At 39.8% G+C, this 24,401-nt stretch overlaps 1 protein-coding gene across 3 annotated transcripts; it reads right to left on the minus strand.

Annotated features, from left to right (window-relative positions):
* Nucleotides 1-4,417: 4,417 nt before the first annotated feature.
* Nucleotides 4,418-6,159, minus strand: LOC133735945 (protein ALTERED SEED GERMINATION 2-like). 3 transcript variants are annotated; one of them, XM_062163400.1, is made up of 5 exons: nt 5,899-6,159; nt 5,665-5,810; nt 5,405-5,581; nt 5,199-5,308; nt 4,418-4,643 (listed from the first exon to the last, which is right to left on the minus strand). In XM_062163400.1, exons 1-4 carry the CDS (start codon nt 5,912-5,914, stop codon nt 5,276-5,278), a joined length of 372 nt encoding a protein of 123 aa, XP_062019384.1. In that variant the 5' UTR covers nt 5,915-6,159; the 3' UTR covers nt 4,418-4,643; nt 5,199-5,275. The 3 variants fall into 3 exon arrangements, with proteins under 3 accessions (XP_062019384.1, XP_062019378.1, XP_062019373.1); XM_062163394.1 differs by lacking the exons at nt 4,418-4,643; nt 5,199-5,308 and having other exon boundaries at nt 5,315-5,572; XM_062163389.1 differs by lacking the exons at nt 4,418-4,643; nt 5,199-5,308 and having other exon boundaries at nt 5,315-5,581.
* Nucleotides 6,160-24,401: the final 18,242 nt, after the last annotated feature.

The following is a 24,401-nucleotide window of genomic DNA, read 5'->3' on the forward strand; positions in this document are numbered from 1 at the left end:
GAATCTCAGACAACAGCTAATTTCTTCTTTAATTGTCTGAATGGCCATGTCAATGCCGAGTCATCCCCGCACATGCCATGCCAGGCACATGCCTGAGCAGAATCGCAGAATTCGTACAGCAGAAATATTACTCTGTTGACGAAATGAATATTGCACAACGGTGATATCACCGTTGTGTGATTTTTCAATCACGCAACACTCGTTTAGACCACAGTGAGGTTGGTCATCACACAACACAAAATCACCGTCGTTTGATTAACTTATTGTAGTAGTGTATAGAGACTAAATCAATGAGAAGAATAGAGACTTAGGCATCGCACCTAACCTTACTCATGCACAAAATGTAACCCATATTTGATGTAATAACATGCTTTGACAAATTTCCCCTTAGTGCTTTGGTGAAGCTACCAAGAAACCAACTAATCATGCAATTCAACAAACTTTGGTGAATCTAAGTTAAACTACACAACCTTAGTCCCATTTATATTTCATTAAAACACAAGTGGACTATGAACCGCAAGCCTAACATCCCCTTAGAGTAATTAAACTCACGACACATGTATTAAGTTTAGAGTAAAAAATTCAAGCAACTTAACAGTTCCCGTAAGAATCACTAAGCCACCACCTAAAGGCTACACATGCTCACGCATTCAAGAAGTGGTCAAGTTCAAGTTTCCGATTCATTAGTTTCCTAAACATGCTTTCTAGGTGACTAAGCTAGCTGACCTGCACAAAATTAGTGCTCAATTTAAAACCCTATCAATGTAGTAAGAATAAGTAGGGATCGTTCTCAACCAGGGATTAGGGCCTTATTAATTCCTGAAAAATAAAACGTTAAATTGTTAGACAAAATAAAACAAAGAATATATATATATATATATATATATATATATATATATATATATATATATATACATATTTACGATTTTACAAGGTAAGGGGATTTAGGATTTTATTTCTAAATTAACAACTAATTATATACATGTGACACATCAAAACACAAAATCAAGTAGAGAATTATGAATGGAACGAATTTAGACATAGTTAACTACTATTAATACGTTTGGCAAGGTTTCAAAGAGCAAATCACGAATCAAAATATGTCAAAGCAAGGAATCAATCAAGAACAAAGATGAACGCATGCAAAGTTCTTTTTACCTCTCTTTAATTAAATTAACTTGATGAACGCACCATAGTTAACCTTATTAAGCATGCAATTACTAGTGGTAGCTAATCACTAACAAAAACACAATCAACGCATTAAGTACGTTGAAAGTTTGATCAATTCAAGCCAAGAACACAAGTTAGAACGCTACTCAAGCATGCAAGACTCATTGTTAATTTACTTAAGTAACTATAGGTTTTCCACTTTAATTATTAAGACCTAGAACGCTAGCACATTAATATGGATTCAATTACATGTTCATCAATCAAAGTATGCATCCAAAGATCAATTAACACATAAAAGATGGGATTGAAGCTCGAAATTAACAATCATGCAAAACATATATCAAATCGCAGCTTTTCACTTTGAAAACCTACAACCTAAAACATGCTTCATAGTATTCGAAAACTGCATATCTAAAATCAACACCTCATCCACAAAAGAAATCGCAAATCACAACCCAAAAATAGAAAACAAAATCGCAATATATTAAGAAACTGAAATTGTTTTTCAATACAAAACCAAAAACAAAATAAGGTGTTCATGGTTACACTTTTTGATCTTTAAGGACGCAAAAAGCTTCAAAAGGAGGTGGAATGGATGAGGATCACGGCAAGGATGCTTGAATGGAGATGGAGATGCTTCACGGCCTTGAAATTTGGAGAAGTTGAAATTGCCGAATTCTTTTAGAGAAGAAGGGGATGTGTTTGTGGTATTTGATTCTGAATTTTGTGGTGTCTTAAACATCTTCACAAACCTCCCAATATATAATGCATGGCTAGCCAAGAGAATCAAGGTCAAAATCTACCTTGTGACATCATTCAACCAATGAAAATATTTCATGAGAAGTAGAGAACAAGTCACCTCCTTGTTTGCCGAATTCACCATGCATCTAGACCCTATTTCGGCCTCCATGGAATCAGGAAACTTAATTCAATATTTATTATGTTTATTTTCTTTCCATAATTCACACGAAGTAGATTTTCTCCAAAACTCTCCCTTTTTATGCCTTTGTCGAAATCTTCTAATATTTTCTTTATTTCTCACGGCAAAAACCAATAAATATGGAACATGGACTCTTCAAGACGTCAAGAATGATCTAGAGACTCATGTGCAAGTCACATGCTTCAATCTTTGGGCCAGACTTCTTTAATTTGACATTTTCAAAAGCCCATCTTCATATATGTCGAAATTCTTGTGCATTCTAGAATGTTCTTAAACAATCTTGAGTCATCTTCAAGTCACAGCATCTCCTAGTCTTCCCAGGTCTCCTAGTAGCATCAGGACTCCTAGTGTGATCGGGTTTCCTAGTCCAATTGGGATTCTGTCATTTCTTATTTTTGAACAACATTTTTCCGAGCTCACTCCTAGTTGAGTTAGGATTCCTACTTCAACTGGGATTCCTTTTCCCGGTAGAACTAGGAAAACTTCATTTCTCCATTTCTGATCATTTCTGCGCATATAACTCCTTGCCTTCCATTTTTATACTCAAAAGTACCTAAAAACACAAAATAAGTTAGAAATGATATTGTTAAGGAAATAACTAAGCAAAATATAGAGAGAAATGCACTAAAAACATAGTCAATATTAGTCTCATCACTAGTAAACACATTTAGCAAGCATTAAAGTTTAGAAGTCCATAGATTCAAAACATGCATAAACAACAAACACATGGAAATTTTGCATTATTTGCACATATGCCCTAGCTTCAAATCCAACTATTCACAACACATGTTATTACAAATACAAGCCATGAACATCAAACTAAAGAGAGAAGGAAGGAAAGAGAGAAGAACTACCGAACCTCCCACCTAGCTCTCAAAGATATCAAATGATGAGAGAATTGCTTCAAGGTATGAGATTTTTGGTTTTTACAACCCAAAACACCATACACATCCACAAAACTCAAGAACAAGCTAGAACAAAGGCTTGGATTTGTGAAAGCAAGTGTTGTGATTGATTTAGAGTGTGTAGTAACTTCGGTTTTGGTGAAACCCAAGTGCCTAAACATCCATCTCTCACACAAACTCAAAGAACCACTATGCCAATAATGTCTTCAGACGACAGATTATATCTGTCGTCTGATATGTAAATTATCTGTAGTCTATCCAGCTGTCATCTCTTAAGGCATCAGACGACAGATATCCTCTGTCGTCTCTTCTCACTCAGACAACAGAAGTTTCGCAAGGCTTTGTCGTCTGAACAACCCAACATTCAAGTATTTGGGACTTTCTGTGGTTAGTAATCATATACAACGACATATTAATGTTGTTGAAATGAGGTACAAACTACAGTTTTAATTAAACCTCTGTCGTCTGAAAACAAATAAGAAAACATATATATGTTGTCTAAAGTTACCAAAATAAAGACTTGTTTGACAACCTGTTGTTTGATAATGAATTGAACTTCAGTTTTATGTTGTCTGTTAGAAGTATTTCTGTTGTTTGGTAGTGAATTGAACTTCAGTTTTTTGTTGTCTGGTAAAAGTATTATGTAGTATGATAGTGAATTGAACTTCAGTTTTCTGTTGTCTGTTAAAGGCATCTCTGTTGTTTGATAGTGAAATAAACTTTAGTTTTCTGTTGTTACTGTATTTGTGATACAACATATCATAAACCTGCATTTGTTGGATTTGAACCATAGCAAACCTCATTCTATACACTAGTCATCAAAAAGGCATATTAATTATAAGATCTGAAATCAGCAAATTCCTCATTGCATAAATTAACCCACCAAAGTACATTCCCATCAGTAGCATAATACTAAACTAGCAAGCATGCTAGCCTTTACATCAACCGATTTTAATTACTGCCATTATTGCATGGATCCTAATCTAACTAAGACAAAAACCTAGTAGCATCCATAGATTAGTTACAGCAACTGCAAACATTTGTTCAACACTTTCCATTAGTTCTGTCAAAATGCACAAAAGCAGTTCCTAGACACTACAACTGCTCATAACCTACCAGAAACAAAAGCATATATATAGGCTGATACTTAATTTTCTGGGAACTTCAAAACATGCTTAGCCCATTCCGCTCGGATCTCATCAATATCCTTGTCTGTGTAAACCAAATTTGACCTCGTTCCCCACTGCAATAATGAAATGCAGCAAATTAAATATGAAAGTTATATGCACAGAGCATGCACTATATCATTAAACAATAAAGTCCATGGGTAAGCAGTTGATCAATTTTATCTCATAGAATGCAGGGTAATTGATAGGCCTGACAATTGGATTCAAAGACATATAGAGGCCACACCGTTACTAGTTACTACACTAGATAAAATTAACAGCTGAATTAAAAATCTATAATCCTGCAGTAAAGTATCAAAGGATGCACTCAAAAATATACAATCTACTTTACTGGGAATCAAAGAATGCACAACACACTCAAAGTCACAAACCTGCAGCAAGCTTTCTTTTTACACTCCAATTGTTCTGTTACCTCAGGATTTGACGGAGCTAAAGATTGTGCTGCCATAGCAAATTCTACAGCTTCTTTATGTTTGGCCAATTGCAAGATAATAACATTCATCAATAAAAAAAATACTTTACCAAAAACAAAGACAGGTCCAAAGTCCATACTTATCAAACTTCTCTCACTTCATTCATGATCTAACACATGTTTCTTAGCAATATACAAAAAACATATAACATAAAGTAGTTTATCAAGCCAAGCTGACAACATTTTGAGAGCAAGAAGCACCAGATATTGCTTAGGTAACTATATGGTTATAGATAATCTGCATATTTCCTTTCCTTAAGTTTATTATAAACTTTTCCCTACTACAATTCCTTGCATATGTTATGGTAAGTGGAAAAACAAAGGTCAACAGAATTTATATATTTGGCGTTATCCTTTGGTGGCAATATTGCAGTAGCTTTTAAATGGAAAAATTACTTGATCAATCTTATCTGTATATATAAGTACAATTTATTTCCTAACTCCAATTTTCCCCCACCCCTAACCCATCCAACGAAACAATAAAAGCTCAGACCATCATACACTTAAGTGCAGTACAATATTACCTGTGGTAAAGCTTCAGACATATAGTAATGAGCTCTGAAAGAGGAGTTATCAATTTTCCGGGCATTATAGCAATCCCTTATAGCCTATGAGCATCGTTTTTCCAATTACGCTGGAAAAGAAAAAAAGGGAAAGAAGTAAGCCCCAGAGAATCTCATATTAAGGTACCATAATCCAACCATGTAACTTTGCTTGATATCAAAAGAACCTTCAGCACAAATGCGGCACGAGTACAGAGACAATCATGCCTTAGTATGGGCCCAATATCGCGACCATATCCATCCAGCACCTCATTGCATGCCTCAATGCCATGATAAAAGTTCCCCTCCTCCAAGGACTTCTCAGCAATTTGAGTTAGTTTACTGCACTTTTCATGCTGCAGCAACTGTGTTAGACACTAGCTATGGCCATTTGGCAGAAAGATAAAAGTGACAAGAATAACCAAAATCCAGAAGCAAAGATGCACACCATAGCAGTGGCCTTGCGTTTTTTAGGAAGACGACTTCTGAAGACACTGGATGCTGGTTGCTGCAGTTCTAGCCCATTCAGTATAGCTATGAAGCTCATTATCTTTGAAGCATCTCCTGAAGTATACTGCACATCACTTCCACCAGCTGCAAATTGCAAAAATCAATTTAAATTATTAAGCTGGGTTTTTTCATATCATACCATTTTTAAATTATTCCAAGCTGATTAAAATACCATGATTTACGTTCATCAAATATACATGCTCCCCACTATAACTAAGTAGAACCTCTTCTCCATCTGGGCTAAATGTAACATGAGTTAAGTGCAAGCTTGTATGTCCCTGAGAAATTACATTAGAACAGCATTAAATGTATGTTTTGCAAGCCAATTCGCTATAACTTCAATTAGTAATTAATATCCAGAAGTTCCATTGGCAATTACTTTTTCCTATTCTAGAAGAAATTGGGGAACAGGATGCACCAAAGAGCTTTATGTTTCAAAAGGTAAAAAAATTATTCTAATTCTTCTAATCAAGAATTAACACCAGAAACGTTGAAAAGAAAGGAACTTGATAATGAATGAGAAGACCACTGTGCTAACTCGATGTAAAAGGATAGGATGGCGATACTAACTCGATCGTAATCGGGGCATTTTACCCACAATGGCCTGATTACTGGGTCCTGCAACACAAGTATTTTAAGCACTACACAAATTAAGACCAAAACATTTCTGCTAATTTCACCAAAACACCATGAATTGGACATTGATTTTATCATTCAAGCTTAAACACATTAAAAAGTCAATGACAACTCTTCCTATATTTCAAAATTGGTTGCAAACAAAGAACTCAAATACGAGACTAGAATTACAATTAAAGAACCAAAATTTCTCATACCCATATGAGATGCAGATGATTCCGAACACCATTGATACCCACTTCAGCACATAGAACCCAAAAATCCCAAAAAACTTCATTTACAGAGCTTACCTTCACTTTTTTGGGTTCCAATAGAAATCTTACTCCAGATTCCCCGACGCCTCATCCGTCATCGTTTCGGTGTTCCCTTTCTGGTCGATCAAAGCATGCTAAGATCATTAACAAAATAATTGTTAATCCTTTGCTTTATGAAAGAAAAGAAAAAGCTGAACAAGACTTAAAGAAAAAGCTGAACAAGACTTAAAAAAATCAAACCAACACTTGAATAAACAACACACCAACAGACCAAGCTAAAAATAACTGAGATGGGGCCAAGACTTATCAATCAAACCAACCTGAATAAGAAGAAAAAAGAAAAAAGCATTGAGATGGTACCTTGTAGACATAGCAGCGGCGCTTATCATTCTGAAAGATGTCGACTGCGTTTTGATTTCTGAGGTTAAAGAGACCTACAAGCAAACGACAACGTATTGGGGGCAAAAGCGAAAACAAAAAAAAATGACAGATTGAGTTGAAGTGGACATTGAAGGGGACTAAGAGACCGAGAGAGAGGTCTAGGTTTTCGTCGAAGTGAAAGAATTGATTACAGCATTGACAGATTGAGTTGTTTTGACATATTTTTTCCAGCACCTAATGCCCAGTCCCCGCACCTAGACTGCCAAATGGATATCCAACAAAACCTTATTAGCAAAATCCCCAAATCGATATCTAACAAAACCCTAAAACCCAAAACAAACCAAAGTTGAAACCCTAAGATTGACGAAGAAAGAGGCTTACCAATGAACAACAATGAATCGGACTCGTTCCTTCTTCAAATTGAAGAACTTTACCAATAGTGACGAGGGCCTCAAAATCGGAGAGAGGTTGAGAAGACTCTTCTCTATACCAAAACTCAGCCCAAGGAGTGCGTTTGTGGCTTCTATCTCTTTTGGGGGGAGAAGAACCTCTCCTGGTTTTGAGACATGAATTGATCTGAGTTTATGTGGAAGTTCACTCTAGGTCGAGAGAGGGGTTGAGTTTCTGTGGAAAGAGAGCTGTTGAGTCTTGTGGAAAAAACACGGGGTCTAAGGCCAAAACAAATCCATAAGTTAGTTGTGTCAAAAAAAAAATTTTGGTCAGATGAAGAGAGATTATTTTCCGGTTTACTCAGACTACATTTGAATGTTGTCTTAATTTTTCACTTTTTCATGCGAATTTATCAGTTCTTTCAGACGATAGATATCTGTTGTCTTAATTTTCTAACTTACGAAAAAGATGAAAAAACTGAAATAGTATGGATTCTCATGCTATTCAGACAACAGAATTAATTTATATGTCGTCTAAAGAAGTTTAAAAGATTCAGACGACAGAAAACAAAAATTTTGTCGTCTGAAATGTGTCGTCTGAAGGCATTATTGGCATAGTGAACTATGCACACGCTATGAAAAACCAACCTAAAACTAGAGGAAAGAGAGTTTTTTATGCTCCAAAATGGGAGAGTCAAGGGGATGCACAGTTTTGGAAGAGAGAAAGGGCTATTTAAAGGCCAAGACAATTCAAATCAAGGGTGGAGATTAAAAGGAATCAATGGTGAGATCTAATTGACAAACGTGTAAGCAGAAAATGTGGATCTAGTCTTTGATTCCACATAGAAATGACTTAGAAAACCCATAGATATTTTGATGGAGGAGTTAGGTCATTGTGCAAGGGAACAAGGCAATAAATGGGAGATAAAGTTGTAAGATGTAAGAATGAGACCACTTGTCATCTTTTAAATTTTGAATTTCAAAATAACCTAGACCTAAAGTTTCTAACTCTAGTCAGCTCTTCTTATCCTCCACACATGTTCTTGGCCGGCCAACTTGGTTGGAAATATCCGGAATCCGGCGTTGACTTTCATTGACTTCTTTTTCGTCCGTTTGAGCACTTTCTTCTTCTTTCTTCCTTCACTTAGATCTCTACCAAGACTTCTGAATTGGCATTTGACTTCTTCATACCAACTGTTCCTCCATAAGTATAAATCATCCTGGTAAAATTTCAGAGCTTAGTTCACCGTGGTGTGATCGAAAATGCTGCCGAAATCCAAACAGGTCCGGTTTTGCAGTTTTTGTCTTCTAGTGCAGAAATTTGCACCGATCTTTTGAAGACCATCCATTCCAAACTAGATCTTGCATTCTTCATAACAAATGATCCTTAGGATGTCTAGAATGGATCTGAAAAGTTTCAACTCATTTGGAGTTCATTTGTTTAGTCTGCCGCTCCTCCTTCCTTGCCTAGCTCAGTTTCTCCTAACTGGAGTAGGAAAATGTGCTAAGGTTGAGTTTTTAGGGCATTTCCATGCTTCTCCATTATTTCCTAGCATGATAAGGAAAAAATAATAAATAGTTAAGCAAAAGTGCAAGATCAGGGGAATAATTACTAGGTAATTATGGACCTAACAAAACCATCAAAGCAGAGACGGGGAAGGTAGAGAGAGTCCTCTCAATTAACATAACTTCTTTGATATCTTTTCCACAAAATTCTATTAAGGATTTAATACGAAGTGCTTCCGAGTTGTAGTCAAGAACTGAGTTGAAATCACAGAAGTGGAGATTATGCCATCTCACTTCTAGGTCAAGAAGAAGGGAGTCATAGACGTTGCCAAAGCGTTCTTCGAGTGAAACCCATAACCTTTTGGGATCTTCTTCATTCATATACTCGTTCTGGAGCGACTCATCCATATGACGAGTCATTAGGATGATGACTTTCGCCTTATTTGCCTCCAAGGCTGCTCTATTAGCTTCCACAGCTTGAGCTTGCTCAACAGTTAGCACGTCCTGGCTAGGATCAAGAATCGTATCCAGGATTCCTTGAGCCTAGAGATGCTGGCGGACATCACAAATCTACTTATGATATCCAGTCAGTTGTTCCCAATGGAGCAAAGTCCAATTTGTTCAGGTTACTCATCTTGAAAGAGAACAAGAAAAAGGGTTAGTTTTGGAGCAAAAAGGCTGCCACGATCGAAAACAAAAGAAATTTTTGAGCGTAGTCACTCCCAAGAAATTAGGAATTTCTTAGCGTAGTCGCTTCCAGGAAATTTGATTCCAAGAGATCATGGATTAGATCGAAATAACGATGTGTGTGGTCGATCGTATATTCTCTACAAACTATAAATTTGGAGATCTCAACAAGCTCTAAGCTTGGAGAAAGCACGAACTCGCACAGTTTGACTTAGGTTTCCCCACAAAAGAAGAAGTGGGGGGGGGGGGGGGGGGAGAAGAAGGGAGGTTAAAAGTCCCTGAGAAAATAAAAGGCAGTTGCCATATATTTTATTAGTAAATGTCATTGGTTTAGTTTTTCTTCAAATAGGCTCATCCAAAGTGAGTATGATGTCTAGGAAAGTTTTGAGAAAAGCGATACTTAAGCGAGCTTTGCTCCACCGACATCTCTCTACTTTCCTGATCATATTTATTTTAGAGTTACCGAAAGAAGTCAAACGACTACCTTTGTTTTGCATTTAGCTAGTTTCAGATTAGATTTTCTTTTGTTAAAGAAACAATGATGTACTCCGTTGGCTTATGAATAAAATTTGAAGTTCTTTTCATTATGACTCCATTTTAAGTATGAGCTTTTCTTTTAGGAATGGACACTGGAGTCTGCAATGTTTTGCGGATAGTGCAACTACACACACAATTCTCCGAAATAGACAATTATTCTTAGAGATGTTGCCTACATATTCCTCTGTGACTACGATGGCTAGGCTATCAGGATTAGTTCAAGGACATGCATGGAATGACCCAATTCCTTTTGCCTAATGGCACCTTGATTACTGTCGCAAAAGCTCTCTACACTCCTAGGACAAATTGAACCCTATTGAGCTTTAAATATATTAGAGCCAACGGATTCCATACGGAAATGCATACAGAGAACGAAAAAGAGTTGCTTTGCATTACCTCTAATTATTGCAGACGAAAGGGCATCTTAGAGAAGCTTATGTGTCAATCTACTAGCAGGTCAGACCCCTTTTTTCGATGTTTTCTTCAAATTTCAGCCAACTCCGGCCAAATTAGGAGGGGAGACCAACTGGGCTTTGTTCATATGGAGATCCTCTACTAACCTTCCAAGTTTCACATCTCAATTCAACCCGAGGAAGACGAATTTCAGATTTGAGCGATTTCGGCCTCTTCCTTCTCGACGTAAATTCTGGTCTCTAAACTTGAAATTGGACTTTGTTGCAGTTATGAAAGTTGTTGTGCTTGTTGAGATGAAGATTTTGGCATAGGTACTGTGACCCGGGTCGGGGGTTGGTCAGCAGCGCGTGGGCCCCACGTGTCGCTACTGGTGACGGCGCGTGCCGCTGCTTCTGACCTTCCATGTTATTCCACTGTGCAGAGCATGATGTTACAATCATGTGGACATAGTTTGATAGGAATACATCGAATTTCAAGATCGATTGGGATTTCTGAAGTTTCAGAAATTCAGATATGAATTCATAATGATCCAACCGTTGGATCGTTATCATTTTTGATGAGCATGTTAGAAATATCGAGTTTATGAAATCCTTGAAGTTTGAGACTAGGAGTTCAGATTTTCAGGATTTTGCGATGAACTATTAGTTAGCTGTTTCGTTTGAATTCAAAATTAGTTAATACTAATTCATTTCCGACGAGAGTCTTGGATTTGAGTGTTAATCATGACGTGCGACCTCTTGAACACAATTTCGCATTGTGATTTATGATTGTCGATAATTAATTGAATTTATGTGTTAATAGTGATCTTTAATTTCTGATGAATATTATGAATATGAGTAATTGTTATGATTTTTCGGTTTATTGTATGATCGTGGATGTATTAATTATTGATCGAGTAGTATTATATTGTGATTGTAGTATTGTTTCGGTTGGTTGTGATGATCGTTTGTTGAGATTATTGTTCGTGAATTTATTGAATGACTTATGTTGTTGGAGACATTAGAAGAAAGGGGATGAACTAGTGGTCTCGATCAGTGGCACCAGAAGAGAGGAGATGAACTGGTGACTGAGATTGTTATTGTGGTACCATAAGAGAGGGGATGTACTGGTGGTCATGGTTCTCGTGGTAGCACCAGGAGAGGGGATGAATTGGTTGCTGTAATGATTATTGATCTGAGACATGTATGTTGTGAGTGTATATCTGAGTATGGTTTGAATTATCTGGGTCGACTAATGCAATGGCAGGATGAGAATTATATTCATGAATAATGAATGTGTGTTGAATATGTGTTATGATTTGTTATATTTATAATTCACAGAGACCCGAGAGGCTGGGACCCCTGTTATATTTCAGCGGGTGGGCGGTTGTGGTTATAAAGGGCAGGTAGGCTCCAGGGGTTGAAAATCGATTTATATGATTAGAAGTGTTTAATTGTTTTCTGCAGTGTTGGATAGTCCATTTTTAAGGAAGTGCTGCTAAATTTTCGGTAAGATTTCTCCTAAGGTGGGGGGCCCCTCAGGACTACTTCGGATTTCAGGGTGAATTTTGGGGCAAGTCCTGTCAGAGTGTGACCGCCGCCGCTGCCTTTGGCGTCACCGCCGTCCACAGCTGGCCTAGGGCCGGTGACATTGACGCCATGGATGGTGTTTATCATAGTATGACGCCCTTGGTAATGTTGCAATCACCAACTTTGCTTCGAATAGCATTTCAAGCCCAACCAAAATTCTCATTGGTTGCTTCTAAGGTCCATCGCTCGTTTTGCAAAGTCTGTTCCTTAAGAAAATTAGGACTGAGACCGTCCTATGCAAAGGATACAAAAATATTCATTCCATTCTTGCATAGAATCCAATAGGATATCTGTGGACGAATTCAACCAACTTGCAGACTTTTTAAATATTTTATGGTATTAGTTGATGCGTCAACACGCTGGTCACATGTCGCGCTCTTGTCCACTAAAAATGTTGCTTATGCTAAACTTCTAGCCAGATTATCCATCTATGGGCTCACTACCCGGACCACCCTATTAAGTTAATTCGACTCAATAATGCTGAAGAGTTTACATCGAAAATGTTCGACATCTATTGCATTCACTAGGGATTGATGTTGAGAATCATGTTCCTCATGTACACACCCAAAATGGTCTCACAGAAGCTGCCATAAAGCGACTACAAGTGGTAGCCCGGACATTGGTTATGCGCACCAATCTCCCTGTTTCCGCTTGGGGATATGCAATATTGCATGCAGCTACTCTAATTCGTCTGCGACCCACTGCCACCCAACCCTACTCTACTTTACAGCTAGTGACTGGGTACAAGCCTGATATCTCGCACTTACGTATATTTGGGTGTGCCATTTATGAACTTATTGCGCCGCCACAGCGCACTAAGATGGATCCACATAAACGAATTGGCATATATGTTGGATATGAACCTCCAACTATCGTCTGCTACCTGGAACCCTTGACAGGCAATCTCTTTACCGCTAGATTTGTGGATTATCACTTTGATGAGACAGTCTTCCCGTCGTTAGGGAGAGATAAGAACACGGATATTCAACAGGAACGACAGGAATTGTAGTAGTCTGTCCCTACTATGTCTTATCTTGATCCCCGTACCGCACAGTCCAAATTTGAACTGCGAAGGATTATCGAGCTTCATAACGTAGCAGATACTCTGCCTGATGCTTTTTCTAATATTGCTAAAGTGACGAGATCACACATACCTGCTGCAAATATACCTGCAAGGATATACATCCCGAATAATGGACGTAACGCCACTCCTGAGGTACCAGGAAATGGCACCACTGCTCATATTGGCAGTGATGTGGTGTCAATGATCACAGGTCCCCCAAGGAAGCGTTGTAGACCGATTGATTTGAAGGATACTCCTCCTAGAAAGAGAGCGACTGAGGCACAATCAGATTGTTTGAGCATCGATACTCAAAATTCGTCCCACGAGAATGTTCAAAATTATAGTTATGTCCAAGAGACCTCGTTGGGGGACGCCTCAACGTGTTAGAACCTATTCCTGAGAACGTAGAGATCTCTGTGAATTACACTAGTGTACATGGGACGTGAAAACGAAACTCCATCATCGTCGATGATGTATTTACGTTTTCTATTGCGCGTGAGATTATTGAGTCCGATGACATCGAACCATGCTCCGTTGATGAATGCAAACATAGAGTTGATTAGCCTAAATGGAAAGATGTGATCCAAGCATAACTAAATTCTCCAGCGAAGAGTAAGGTATTTGGGCCAGTTATGCCAATACCACCTAATACAAAACCCGTTGGACGTAAATGGATCTTCATTAGAAAGCGTAATGAGAGAAACGAGATTGTAAGGTACAAAGCTCACCTTGTGGCTCAAGGCTTCTCACAAGACCTTGGAATCAACTACAAGGAAACATATTCTCCCATAATAGACGTCATCATGTTCCGCTACCTCATTAGTTTGGAAGTTTTTGAAAAACTGAACATGCAGCTTATGGATGTGGTTACTGCATATCTATATAGGGATCTAGATACAAAGATATACATGAAGGTCCCAGATGAACATCAATTACCCAAATCAAGTGGCTCTAAACCACAGAGCACGTTTGCAATAAGGCTAAAACGCGAACTATATGGATTGAAGCAATCTAGATGGATGTGGTATAACCGTCTAAGTGACTACTTGATTGGGAAGACATATGTTAACAATGAACTATACCTATGCGTTTTCATAAAAAAAATAAAAATAAAAAAACAAGTTCCAGATTCGCCATTGTTGCGGTTTATGTTGATGATATGAACATAATTGGAACCCTTAAAGAGTTAAGGGAAACCGCTGAACATTTGAAATCCAAGTTTGAGATGAAAGATCTTGGGAGGACACGGTTTTGTCTCAGTTTGGAACTTGAGCACCGTGTTGATGGTATCCTAATTCATCGATCATCTTATACCCAAAAGATGCTTAGGCGTTTCAATACTGACAAAGTTAAGCCTTCAAGCACCCTCATGGTCGTTGATAGGAGCATTTTAATGCGACGTTTTACTTGCCTTTCCCTGCATTTCTTGCGTTATTTCCTTAATAAAACTCCGTTTAGGAAAGTTTCCATTCTTTGATTGGGAAAGTTCCTATTTGTAGAAAGTTTCTATTTTTGTAGTTTCTATTTATCATTTTTAGTAAGTTTCCATTTTTCGGTAGTTTCTATTTTTCATTTTTAGAAAGTTTCCCATTTTCAGTTTAGGAAAGTTGCCATTTTTCATTTTAGGAAAGTTTCTATTTTTCTTACTAGTTTCTATTTTCAGGACCTCCGAGCTAAAAAGTGGAAATGAACGCACAAATGGAAAGAGGAGCTTGCGAACATCAAGACGAACAAATATGAGAGAAAACGGCCCACACATTTGAGCAGAAATGAAGAAACAAGCTTTCCTAGTGCAACCAGGAAACCCTGCGAAATAGAGGAGAGCTTACCAATGAAGTTTCCAACGCAACTATGAAAAGAAATGAAAGAAATGAAGTGTTTTGCATTGGAAAATGAGAAGGCTTGAAGATGAAGCAACGAAGCCCAAGAACTCTATGGATTTTCGGCAAAATGGATCAAGGCCCACCAAAGCCCATGACATTAGGGTTTGTGACGCAAAACCCTAACCTTAAAGATGTTTGCCGTCCACAGCAATGAGAGAAACAAGGAAGAGGCGTGGAAAATCAGAATATTAAAGAGAAATTCGGTAGAGATTTTTGAGGGAGAAATAAAAGGAAGGAGAATATATGTTGAACTCGAAAATCTCTCAAAAGAAGTCTAGATACATTCCTTGAAACCCTAAAGGAAGTTTGGCCGAATTGGAAGTGCAAAATCAGAAAATATCTCAAGGAATTTCGGCAAGTTTATTTAGGGAGATATTCTAGAAAATTATGTGATTGGTTGAACCATGTCATAGGGCTTATGTGGCAAGCTTACATTGGAGGAAGATATGTGGATTAAACAAGTCATTGCCGTGAGAAACCCTAGAGAATTGCACGGCTTGGAGACCAAGTTTGCCGTCCCCTATATAGTCTCTCTTCTTCTCAACGTCTAGGGGTCCTCTCTTCCATACAATTTACACTTTAGAAAAAATCAGAAAAGTTCTCTAGAATAGCCGTGAGTTCTTCCATCCTCTAGTCATCTCCACGAAATTCAAGCAAGGCCAAGGGAGAAGAAGAATTTCCGTGAGCATCATCATCCACCACCATCCTTGAAGCTTGCTTTCGAGATTCAAGAGACCACCATCTTCATCTCACGTTGTAATTCGACCTCTTCTTTGTAACCTTTGCTTTGAATTTCGTTGGTTATGAACTAGTTGACATATGTGTTTGAACAATTATTAATTTCTGGAATTTTATGATTAATTGAGAAATTTTCAGATTCATATATTGTTCTTCGAAAGTTGCTTATGTGGGTTTGTTTAATTAAATTTGCGTTATAGATAACTTTTGTATTTTAATCTTATGTGGTTGCAAACACTTAGGGTTTCGATATGAATGGTGCTACAATTTAAGAACATGAATCAACTTTTTGGTTTTGTGTTCTTAAATCGAAAAGTAGTAAAGGTTTTGGACAAAAACCGAATTTAATTAAAGAGAATTGCAATTAGGTGGACTTTTTCATACTAAGTTGCACACTTGAGTTGATAGCCTTTCTAGGTGCTTATTGCGTTGAACATGTCATGATTGACTAGCTTTCTAGGGCTTGAATGCATGTTTGATAGGATTAGTCTTTGTGCTTTCACTTAGATTAATTAGCATTGAAAAGTAAAATATGGGAAATTGTTTGCTTTTAACGTTTCACATGATCAACTCCTTTCTCATGACTTAGATGAATAATATTGGGGTTTAAATCAATTTTAATCATAAGTTTCGATTTTGATCTTTGTTCTCTCATTCCATTCATATTTTTATGTTTTTGCATTTTAATTGTTTTGTTAACTTAGTTTTAATTATTAGAAATCAAAAACCAAAAATCCCCCTTTTCGTGTAAAGATATCTTTCAATACTTGAGTGGTACGATTGATATGAGATTATTATATCCCTACAGAGAGATGATGGATTCAGACCCATCACACTAGGAATGCCGCCAACATTGGCTTGCGTCCCCTCTCCTCATCCCAAAACGACATTAGCGTTTTGTAAGGTTTTGCTAATCCTGGGTACCTCTCTGAGCCACAAAAGGGAATTCGAAAACTAGTTATGTGTTCACCATAGGTAAGATTGTGATATCTTGGAGGTCTACAAAACAGACCCTAATTGCTACTTCTTCGAATCATGCAGAGATTATTGCTCTTTACGATGCAATTCTTGAATGTATATGGCTTAGATCCATAATTACGCATGCTTGACGCAATTGTGGTTTGAAGTCTACCACAGATGAGCCTGCGATCATGTATGAGGATAATACTGCTTGCATTGAACAAATGAACCAAGGCTACATCAAAGGCGACAATACCAAGCATATATGACCCAAGTTCTTCAATAATCAGCAACAACAGAAACTCTTCAAGATTAAAGTGAACCACGTTCGGGACTGAGGATAATGTGGCAAACTTGTTCACTAAATATTACCTAAATCCACTTTCGAGAAACATGTTGCTAGCATAGGTTTGCGGAAGTTAACCGAACTCTCATGATCGTAGTCATCATGAGGAGATGCAGACATTAGGGAGAGATGTCAACATGTATGGTCTCGAAATGTGAAGGGTGTGTTGTACTCTTTTTCTCCTTTGACCGAGGTTCTTTTTGTCCCCATTGAGTTTTTGTTACTTGAAAATTTTTTTGATGACGCAACGAGATGAGCACCTAGTTTGTGTGTCTGGCCCAAACTCTAATTACTTGTTCAAGTTGTAATAGGTTTAGTCTTACAGATATCTATGGAGATATACTAATCATTGTACGATTCAGTTTCCTTGTAAGATGCAGATTCTTTGCTTGTAATCCTCTATAAAGAGGTCCTTATTATCATTGAAATTACAAATCATTCTCTCTCAATTTCTGATTCCCTAATATATATATATATATATGAGAAATTTTAACTAAAGAAGAATACCACAAAAGTAAGATATAAAAAACTTGAAAAAAAAAAAAAAAAAAAAACACACACACACACTCACACAAAAATTTGGGTACGGGATATCACATTTTCTCTCTGCATCCATGACTTGATACAAATTTACGCAAACGTATGTATCATTGTCAAGATAGGGAAGTATTAAGGCCAAAATTATCGTACCATAGAGATTAGTAGCTAACCCACAATCCTTGGGTAATCGGAATAAAGACACTTAGCACACCAAAGAAAAATAAAATAAGGAAAAATGTTAGTCAAAGTGATGAGCTCAAAATGAGTTCTCAAAATTAATCCTGTTGTCAATTGTTAGTATATAGCAAGTAGGGATCGTTCTATCCGGGGATTGAGGATGCTCCTGTCATTTAAGCATCAAAGAAAGAATATTAATATATTTACACAATATTTACGAAAATTTACAAAGAGTAAGGGGGGTTTTGAAATTTGTTTTATTTTCTAAACTAATTATCTAACTAACTAATTACAATGACCAATCAACCAAGAATCAAGATAAGATGGACGGATGAGAATGTATGATATAATTAACAACCTTTAACACGAATCCAAGGACACAAATCACAACTTTCGAATCAAACACATACGTAGTTGAATGAAATCAATCAAGAACAAATCATGAACGCATGCAAAAGTTCTTATTACTTTCCTTAGTTAAATTAACTTAGATGAACGCACCATAGTTAACCCTATTAATCATGTTATGCTAATGAGTGAGCAATCCAATAACAAACATATTCAACGCATTAAACACTTAGAAAGTTTGATTGATTTAAGAAAAACACACAAGTTAGAACGCTAATCGAGCATGCAATTCTCTTTGTTGATTTACTTAATTAATTATAGGTTTTCCACTTTAATTAACAAGACCTAGGATGCTAGCATCTCAGTATGAATTCAATCATGCAACTCGAAACCTAAGTTGGTCAACAAAGAAATCGAAACATGAAAGATGGGATTGAAGAACAAAATCAACAAACATTCAAGAACATATAGAGATTTCGAAAACTATAAATCTGAAAATCCTAAAACGAAATCATGCTTCAAGGCTATTGGAAATTAATCATTGTTAACGTTAGCTACCGCGGGGTCTCTAGTTAGCTATAAATAAAGAGAGAGAGAGAGAGAGATTGACACAAGATGTATAGTGGTTCATCTCCCGCCTTAGCGGGAAACTACGTCCACTTGAATGTTTAACTAGTGTGTTTGGGCCGCTGCGGCCCAAAGGGATTACAAAGTATGTAATGGGATCGGTTGTAGTGGAATTGGTGTTTAAGTGGGAGGAGGCATTCCTTTTATAGGTGAAGGAAGCCATCTCCTTTACATGGTTTTCGATGTGGGACAAGTAAACAACTATTCTAGTGTAGAAAGCCTAGTTGTGAGGGCATGTTGGCAAGGCCGGAAAGATGGCTTCCCGGCGGCGGATTTGCGACTTCCGGATACCGTAGCGTAGCTTGAACATAGGGCTACAAGATGCAAGTAGCGGTTGGGCCTCACCATGGCTTGTGGGTGTCCCAAAGAGGGTGTTAATTATGCTTGGTGATGTAGCAAATAGCCTTGCTAGTGTAGGTATGAACAAGTCCCCGAAGTCCCCGAGTAAGAGTAGCTTCTTGGTTGGGGAGTTCAAATCATGAAGTCATCAAGCATAAGTAATATCCGAGAGGCGCACGGCCCCTACTAGTCCCCGAGCTCCACAAGCAAGAAGGGACTGACCATCCTGCATCACAAAAGACAAAAAATTCGTATATGTAGTTACATCGGAGGTGCACTAATGTATGAAGTGCATGAGATAATGGGGCGTCGCCCTGCCGCATGGCGGTAGATCGTAGACCATAGATTCGTGGAGCCCGGAGGCTAGACCATATGTAAGAAAACGTAAAAAAGTGTGGTGCCCGGAGGCTAGACCACATGTATGAAGCATTGTGAACCGAGAGCGTAACTAAAGCATGTTGGATAAGTGGAGCGAGTTAGGTGTTCGAGCGGGTTGGGTGTAGGCGCTGTACGAGCGTGCGGGGCGTAGCCCAACCGAGTCGCGGCCATGCTTTGATACCCAAGCGAGTCGTAACCGTTTCGCAAGTGTTTATCCGAGCATGTTTAATTGAGCTATAAGTGTCACAAGCTTCTAGATGCATGTCTCATGAAAGTGCATTTAAGCATGTATGTGTGTAGCATGTACTTGTAGTAAAGTTGCTAATAACATGTTATAGGTATGCTTAAGGGTCATGGAGACATGTATAGTTATGGCATTGGCAATAGCTCAAATTGTAAGAGCGTAAAAGATAAGATATAGTTACTTATCTTATGCCGATTTGGAGCGAGTTGGAGTTGAAATTGATGTAAGTACCCGAATCATGTTGGAGTTGTTCCAAGCATGACGCTCCATCGCTTTGGTTGGCCAGCGGAGGATGTCCAGCGGAGGGTGGCCAGTGATGGATGGCCAGCTGAGGCTGCCCAGCGGTGGATGGCCAGCGGAGGTTGGCTAGCAGAGGATGTCCAGCGGTGGATGTCCAGCTGAGGTTGTCCACTGGAAGCTAGCGGAGGAAGCTCGCCCAGCTGAGGAGAAATCTGTGCTAGCTGAGAAGTCCGGCGGAGAAAACTCGTCAGCGGAGGAAGAAGGGAGTGGAACTCGGAGCTCAGCGGTGAAGCTCGAAGTTCGGCGGTGAACTTCTAGCGGTGCTGCTCAGCGATGAAGTTTGAAGGTCGGTGGTGAACTTCCAGCGGTGCCGTTCGGCGGTGAACTTCCAGTGGTGCCGCTCGGCGGTGATGAGGCTGGCGGAGCGGAGCGTGGTTAGCGGATGTCTGCCAGCGGAGCTCTTGGACGGCGGAGTGGAGCTTTTGTCCAGCGGAATGGATGACGGTCGGCGGAGGGACCTTGGCATAGGGGCTATCTCGGTGCTCAGCGGAGGCCTGTCCTACCAGCGGAGGCTCGGCGGAGGCCTAGAGCTCAGCTGAGGTGGCCGTGACTTTGAGCTCGGCGGAGGCTCGAAGTTCGGCGGAGGATAGCTAGCGGTGGCAGCTGGTTGGCGAAGCGGATCCTTGCTCGTGGTCTTGCAACCTGCCAGAGCTTGGCGGGAGATGCCGGCGGTGAACAGTCCAGCGGAGCGGAGCATGGTGCTCGGCGGAGTTGGCTAGCGGGTTGTCCGGCGGAGCAAAGCTTGGTGCTTGGTGGAGCTGGCTAGCGGATTGTCCGGCGGAGCAGAGCTTGGTGCTCGGCGGAGCACCTGGACGGTGGAGTCTTGGCCAGACCTGGACCTCTGGACAAGCTTGGCGGAGCGTTAGCCGCTGGGGCTGGGCTGTCGGTGCTGGAACTGATGCTTGACGTTTCTCGGCGACAGGCGAGAGTCAAGAACCGCTGGGTGATGAGCGAGAGGTGCTGGGTGACGAGCGAACCGCTAGGCTTGCTTGCTATATTAACGCCAATGTTTGGAGTCAGACCCTGCAATTTGAACACTAGCGGTAGGGGTTGCTGGCGGTACGGAGCTTGCGCTGTGGTGGTGCTGATGCTGGCACTTGCCACTGGCGTGCTGGCATGCCTGCTCTAGGCTGGGCTGGCGGAGCGGAGCCGCTGATGATTGCAGCTATGATGGCGGTGCTTGTTGACGTCGCTAGCCAGTGGTAGCTCTCGGTCCTCACAGAGGAGACTCACCTGGGCTCAGCGGAGGTCGAAGTTCGGCGGAAGAAGCTCGTCCAGCTGAGAAGTCCGGCGGAGAAAGAAGGCCGGCGGAACTCGGAGCTCAGCGGAGGTTCCTGGCGGAGGTGATGGCCAATGGAGGTCGCTTAGCAGAGATAGGTTGATGAGTAGCTCGAGTGCTCGACGCAACTGTGCTTGGCGGATCAATCCTTGACGGACAAAATGATTGACTCTCGACGAACCATCGTAACACTTGCTGCCTGAGAGCTTCTGGCGGAGGCTTTGTTTAGCTGAAGAACATGACAGCGGTTGCTCCTAGCGGCGGAGGACTTGGTGTTCAGCGGTGACTCGTGGAGTCAGCGGAGACAGCTCAGCGGTGGTCGACCGGTGGACTGTGACCAGCGGAGCAGAGCCTTGGGACATGAGCGGGTCATGGACGGTGGAGCTCTTGGCCGGCGGACTATGACCAGCGATGGTTGGCGGAGAACTCCCAGCGGGGGATGCTATAGCTGGTGAGTTGGGCGGTGGTTCCGCTTGGTTCCCAGCTGAGGAAGTTGGGCGGTGAAGTTCAGCGGTGGTGGAGCGGAGCAAAGGTTGCTGACCGCTGGGCATGGCTAGCGGTGATGTGCCGCCGGTGTTGATGATCGAAGAATGGCCATGGGTGCCCAGCGAAGCCTTCTGGGTGTCCAGAGTAAATAGCCGCCCCCAAAATTTTAGCTTTGAAGTTCAGCGTTGACCAACCATGGTCAGTGTTGACCAAGCTAGCTCGGCGTTGACCATATGCCAACGGGCCAAAGTTCATGGTACGTGACGAAGCCTTTGTGTTGGCTTCCCACAGACGGCGCCAATGTTAACGTTAGCGACCGCGGGGTCTCTAGTTAGCTATAAATAAAGAGAGAGAGAGAGAGAGATTGACACAAGATGTATAGTGGTTCATCTCTCGCCTTAGCGGGAAACTACGTCCACTTGAATATTTAACTAGTGTGTTTGGGCCGCTGCGGCCCAAAGGGATTACAAAGTATGTAATGGGATCAGTTGTAGTGGAATTGGTGTTTAAGTGGGAGGAGGCATTCATTTTATAGGTGAAGGAAGCCATCTCCTTTACATGGTTTTCGTTGTGGGACAAGTAAACAACTATTCTAGTGTAGAAAGCCTAGTTGTGAGGGCATGTTGGCTAGGCCGGAAAGATGGCTTCCCGGTGGCGGATTTGCGACTTCCGGATACCGTAGCGTAGCTTGAACATAGGGCTACAAGATGCAAGTAGCGGTTGGGCCTCACCATGGCTTGTGGGTGTCCCAAAGAGGGTGTTAATTATGCTTGGTGATGTAGCAAATAGCCTTGCTAGTGTAGGTATGAACAATCATCAAAACATATACTTTAATCTAACATGAAATCGCATCATCCAAGAAAACCAAAAACAAAGAACGCTTAAGAATTTGATCTTTAAGTTACAAAGTAATAAAACCGAAAACAAAGTTCTAGGGTTCATGGTTACACTTTTAAAGATGCTTCAAGAACGCAAGAAGGTCTTCAAAGGTGGTGAACGGAAAAGATGATCACGGCAAGGATGGGGGATGGAGGAAGACCTTGCTTCACGGCTTCAAAACCTTGAACACTTGGAGAGACCGAAATTTTGAGAGAATAAAGGGAGGTATTGCGATTTTTGATTCAGGGTTTTATGATGATCTGCACGGCATTTATCCCCTTCTTTATATAGTGCACGGCCTAGGGTTTAATTCCCTAAGAAATCTCTCTTGTGTGACACCATTCAACCAATAAGAAAATTCCATTTGAACTAGAGAACAAGTCACCTTCTCTTTGGCCGAATTCTCCATGTATCTAGTCCATATTTCAGCTTTCTTGCATGTAGAATCATAATTCAATTCTTCTTCCGCTATTTCCTCTCCAAGAATTCCAAAGAAATCCGAAAATACCCTAGTTGGACTCTTACCGAAATCTTCATGAAGCTTCTACTAATTTTCGGCAAAAACCAATAATAATTGATTTAGGGTTCTCCCAAAACGTCAAGAAGGATCTAGAACCTCATGTGCAAGTCACATGCTTCAATCTTTGGGCCAGGCTTCTCAATTGGACAACTTCAAAGCCCATTCCTTTGTTGCCGAAATTCCTTGTGCATTCTAGAACATTCTTGAACCATCTTGAGTCATCTTGAAGCCACAGCATCTCCTAGCACCACCAGGACTCCTAGTGTCATCAGGTTTCCTAGTCCAACTAAGACTCTGTCATTTCTCATTTCCGAACACCATTTTTCCGAGCTCACTCCTAGTTGCATTAGGATTCCCACTTCGACTAGGATTTCTTGTTTTAGATTAGGAAAGTTTCCATTTCTCCATTTCTCCATTTCTTTCCCATTTCTGTGCTTCATTTCCTCCTTGCCTTCATTTCCAGCTCTCCTTAGCTCATTTCTTGCGTTTGAAGTTCATTTCTACCTAAATAAAACAAATTGATCGAGTTAGAAATGATATTGTTAAGAGAATAACTAAGTAAAATGTAGGGAAAATGATATTAAAATCATAGAAAATATTACTCCGATCACTAAGGCACCAAGCCTTAACAATGCTTGGTTTTGATTTGCACCAAAGCGTAATCAAAATTAAGAGTCTAATGATGGCTATTTACAATGAGTTGTAGTTCATTGAATTTCATAGATTGATTTCCTAATCAACCAAAAGTAAATATATAAAATAAAATGTGACAACTAAATTTACAAATAAAATGCGAGAAAATTCAAGAAATGGAAATTAGGTCTCTAGAGTATCCTCCTAGCCAAATTCAATGCACAAATATGTCCCTACAGTGGTCATTCAACTCATAATAGCGTCAAGAACCGTACCCAAAGCACTACAAGAAATCATGTCATAAGCGAGGAAAATATCTACGACGATTAACAATTCCTCGCAGAAAGTTGGATTTCGCGAGGAATAGATAGTCATCGCTTGTTTAAGAATGTGTGAGGAAACATCCCTCGCAAATTCTCATTTTGAGTGAGGAGTTTTGTTGTTCCTTGGTTATGATGTAGCAAGAATTGGCGTCAAAATTTTACGCCAAAAATTCCTCACAATTAATTTTAAGTTCATCACAAAATCTTTGGCGCTTTTTGTTTTTTATGCCAAAATCTTTG

The sequence above is a fragment of the Rosa rugosa genome, chromosome 1, assembly GCF_958449725.1.
Source record: "Rosa rugosa chromosome 1, drRosRugo1.1, whole genome shotgun sequence".
Lineage (NCBI taxonomy): Eukaryota > Viridiplantae > Streptophyta > Magnoliopsida > Rosales > Rosaceae > Rosa > Rosa rugosa.

What these genes read in the sequence shown, in the direction of transcription:
- LOC133735945 (XM_062163389.1), bottom strand. An exon ending in AACGCAAGGCCACTGCTATG is followed by an intron (nt 5,582 to 5,664) that starts GTGTGCATCTTT and finishes TGTCTAACACAG; the next exon opens with TTGCTGCAGCATGAAAAGTG.